This window comes from Onychomys torridus, chromosome 1, assembly GCF_903995425.1.
Source record: "Onychomys torridus chromosome 1, mOncTor1.1, whole genome shotgun sequence".
Classification (NCBI taxonomy): Eukaryota; Metazoa; Chordata; class Mammalia; order Rodentia; family Cricetidae; genus Onychomys; species Onychomys torridus.
The window spans coordinates 79,758,646-79,762,550 of record NC_050443.1 but is presented as its reverse complement, the minus strand read 5'-3'; the positions used below and the strand labels follow the sequence as shown (position 1 = coordinate 79,762,550).

The window sequence follows — 3,905 nt, the reverse complement described above, 5'->3', positions numbered from 1 at the left end:
TCTGTCTATTCACTTGGTCTTCAGCTCAAAATAGGGCTTTGCAGTCCATTAAACCTCTCATGCCTTCTCTACGTCCCTCCCTCTTCCCTAAGATTTCTGCACACAAGGCTCAAAGTAGGCTTTAGGGTCTTCAGACTTGGCCTGCTAACACACAGATGCCTAAGAAATGTTTGTTAATAATGATAAAAAGCACCCCAGCTTCTGTGGCAGGGTAATCTTCCAACCCCCTTCCCATTCCCAGATAACTTCCAGGGACATGCAGAAATAGATTTGGTGGTTTCACTGACTAAAAAGGAGAAGCGACTATTGACGTTATAAACAGGACCTAGCACCCTGAGAAGGGTTATCAGCTTTGTCAATCTGCTGTCAAGTAGGAACATAAAGCTCCATGTTGATAGTGGTTCCATTTTCCAAAGGTCAAAGTCTGTGTTTTAATGTTAAACATACTTCCAAAATGTCAGGCAAGCTCTGTGTGTTGGTTAGGCTAGGGGCAGACTCTGAATCTGTTAGTCCAACAGAGCGTGGCATACGACAGGTATCCGATGAAAATGTTTCCCTAGTTGGTGTAGTAGCACATGCCTGTAATCTCACTATGTGGGGTAGAGGCAGGAAGATCATGAGTTTAAGGTGATCCTTGGCTATTCAGCAAGTTCAAGGTCAGTCTGGACTACACAGATTCTGTCTTAAAAAAAAAAGTTTCTCTAGTTTCTCTATTATCTCCTGGCCCCCATTAAACTGAATAAAACACCCAGAAGTGAGGAAAGATAAAGGCTCTTATGTCACTGTTGGAAACTGAGTTCGCTGTTTGAGTGGGGCTTTATTTCTGCCTCTCACACTAGTCTCTAAGAAACAGGAAGGTCATATTACTCTTCAAATTGCACATTACTAACACAATGCCCTAGAAATACTTTTTGTTGTTAAATTTGTGACTGAAAAACGAAGGCCTGATTGAGCAACCAATTTACCTTTAGGTTGTGAATTTACTTAGAAAGTACTTGGCACACTGACTCAAGAGGTGGGACAGAGGAGGTGGCCTATATCCCATTTGTTTTAAATACAAATATTGGTGGAATGGGAAAGATGAAGATACGTGTGATCTGACCATAGTGTAAAACAGCTCATGTGCAAATGCCTGGGGTCTGGCTTTCACCCCTAGTCCAAAGACTGTCCCCAAATTTTATACCTCTTGTTGTACACATCTACTACTTAGGGTTGCCTCTTCCCAGGGTCTCTGTGGGTGCTTATTTCTTCAGGGACAGCCTGTGGGGTGGTGGTTTAGGGTCTCAGTGATGGGCGTCGGCTTGCTCTTTCCTCCTCTGCAGTTCCTCCCGCCGCCTCGCCTGCTGTGCACTCATGCAATCCCTGAATGCCTGCACTTGTGGCTGGCACTGACGCCAGTCCTGGTGCTGGGCCATGCACTCCTGCACTGCAAAGTGGGAGGCGGCACAGCCAGAGCGGGTGATCAGCTGGTCCAGTGGGTCTTCTTCCTCATCATCCCTCTTCATCGGCCGGGTCCGGTTATGGCCCTGTGGGACTGAAGCTGCCATCTTGAGGAACCTAGAGTCAACACAGATGAGGTTAAAGTACAGGTAGGATTATACACATCTTCCTGCTCATAAACAATATAGTCCAGACTGCAAAGTGAGGCCTGCTTCTGTGCCTGCCTCCCTTAGAGACTAAGCTCCTGAAAGTCAAATACTGAGCCTGATTTACCAGAGGGCTTTCCAGCAAGGAAGCCTGGCAGAAAGAGGGCCTGCAAAATGGTTTGAACAGAACTGAGACAAAAGTGTCTAAGCTCAATGGAGTCTGCTAGTAGGATGCAAATGAAATGAAATGCTATCTTTTTGAAGAAGCCATTTCTGATCTACCTCAAAAGAACCAGCCTTTCTTCTTTCCTCTGAAGAAAGACGTCAAACACGTGGGAGGAAATCCAGGTACATGCAGGGCTGACACATGGGAGGACCTGAGAGTTCAGTGTAGCTTTAGCACAAGCACATGGAGACTGGGGCAAAGGATGAGTCTGGGGTATGAGCTGCTTAGTAACAATATCCTCCTGTGAGGTGTATTTGCCCAAGACCACCTACTTCAGCACCCACAGAACGCCGCAGGACGAAAGGCTTCAACAAAGATGATGTCACCTTTGCACACGTTTTTATCACAATGGCTATGAAGGAACTAAAAGGACTTAGATGCCTCTTCTCTGTCTCGTTCATTAGCCGGCGGCAACTAAGAGATGTGTGCCAGCTACTATGTTGAGAGTGGACAAGCACGACCAGGCTAGAGACAGCTCCTGCCCTCACAGAGTTTACAATTTAGGCAAGTAAACAAGCAATTTACAATAACATATACATTCAGCTGGGAACTGATGGGCAGGAATGAGCCTCCAAGGCCTTCTAGAGCAGTGTTTCTCAACTGGTGGGTCGCGACCCTACTGAGGGTCAAACAACCCTCTCACAGGGGTCACATATCAGATATTTACATTGTGATTCATAACAGCAGCACATTTACAGTTATGAAGTAACAACGAAATAATTTTATGGCTGGGGGTCACCAGACCATGAGGAACTGTATTAAAGGGTCGCAGCTTTAGGAAGGTGGAGAACCTCTCTTCTAGAGGAAATGACTTCCAGGCTGAAATTCAAGGATGAATAGGAGTTTGCCAGACATGAGAAAACTATTTCTGGCTAGAGGCGGAAAGACAGCATTGGACACACGGAATCAAAAGTTCTGTGACTGGGCTGAAGGTGTAGTTTGGTGGTAGAGCAACATGGGAGAGTCCACTGAATTTGATCCCCAGCACCACAGAACCACAAAACACTTCAGTGACTGGAGGAAACAGCTGAGCAGGAAATGAAAACTGGCAGAAGTGATTAAATGATTGGCCAGCAAAGCTTTGCAGTCCATGTTAGGAGTTTAAGACTATTATGAGGACAAGGAGCAAGGCACAAGTGGAATGAAGCACTCCATCTCTATATAAACCTCACTTGTACGGAGGCACACACAATGAAAGGGAAACTGGTTTTGAAATAACATTGGCTGGAACCTGCCTCGTTGGGTGGAATCACCATCAAGTCACACACACACACACACACACACGCGCGCGCTTTAGAATCACTAGTAAGACTCACTAAATGTTACTGCAGTCTACACCCAAAACATGTTGCCCTCGGTATTCCTTGAATGAAACGAGTTCGAACCATGTTCTAAGGGCAGGCTAGATGGCGGACAGCTTGCCCTGCACTTCTAGAAAGGCATGACAATGAGGGGGAAGCAGAGAAATAAAGGCATCCAGGTCCCTTGAAGCACCTCTCCCAGTTCCGGGTTCACTGCGGCGGTCCCCACGGTGTCTCTGGCGCAATGATGCGTGCGCAGTGCTCACCCGCGGATGCCGAAGAGCGTGCAAGCACGTTCCGCCTCGGACACCTAGCTCCGCGGGCACTGAGGACTCTCCGGCTTCTCTCTGCAGGAAGCGGGCCATCGTGAGAGCGCACACACGGAAGTATGGAACCCTCTGCACATTCTTATTGGTGGGCTCCATGTAGAGCCCTCCCTCAGCCCTACTCTTCCGGGAAAGGGCGGAAGAGGCGGACAAATGGGGGCGGGACCATGGGGGAGATAAATGTTGATGGTTCTGAGAGTCTTAGGTGCGCACTCTCAGTTGACTCCAGGCCTGAAAAAGCAACAGAGGAAGCGTGTAGCTCGTGTGCCTTTTCATCAGCGAGAGCTATGCCTGGCCCCCATGACCGAAGTGAGTTACTTCGGGTTGCCAAGTAAGCTGGAGGGCACAGGGTCCAGAAAATAAACTTCAAAACCGCGTGGACATTATTTTTCATTCCCAAGACCCAGGAAACACATGCGCAGCGTGATCCACGTCAGAACGAGGATCTATAAGCACTTAACTGTTG

General features: G+C 47.7%; 1 protein-coding gene across 3 annotated transcripts; it reads right to left on the bottom strand.

The window, feature by feature from the left end:
- Positions 1–960: 960 nt before the first annotated feature.
- LOC118592942 (cytochrome c oxidase assembly factor 4 homolog, mitochondrial) lies at positions 961–3,504 on the bottom strand. Of its 3 annotated transcripts, none has more exons than XM_036202032.1 (2): positions 3,307–3,504; positions 961–1,557 (listed from the first exon to the last, which is right to left on the bottom strand). In XM_036202032.1, the coding sequence occupies exon 2, from the start codon at positions 1,545–1,547 to the stop codon at positions 1,284–1,286; it is 264 nt and encodes an 87-aa protein (XP_036057925.1). In that variant the 5' UTR covers positions 1,548–1,557; positions 3,307–3,504; the 3' UTR covers positions 961–1,283. The 3 variants fall into 3 exon arrangements, with proteins under 3 accessions (XP_036057925.1, XP_036057935.1, XP_036057944.1); XM_036202042.1 differs by having other exon boundaries at positions 3,380–3,504; XM_036202051.1 differs by lacking the exon at positions 3,307–3,504 and adding an exon at positions 3,129–3,290.
- Positions 3,505–3,905: the final 401 nt, after the last annotated feature.

Excerpts from the sequence above, each read along its gene's own strand:
- LOC118592942 (XM_036202032.1), bottom strand. The coding sequence starts at position 1,547 with ATGGCAGCTTCAGTCCCACAGGGCCATAACCGGACCCGGCCGATGAAG.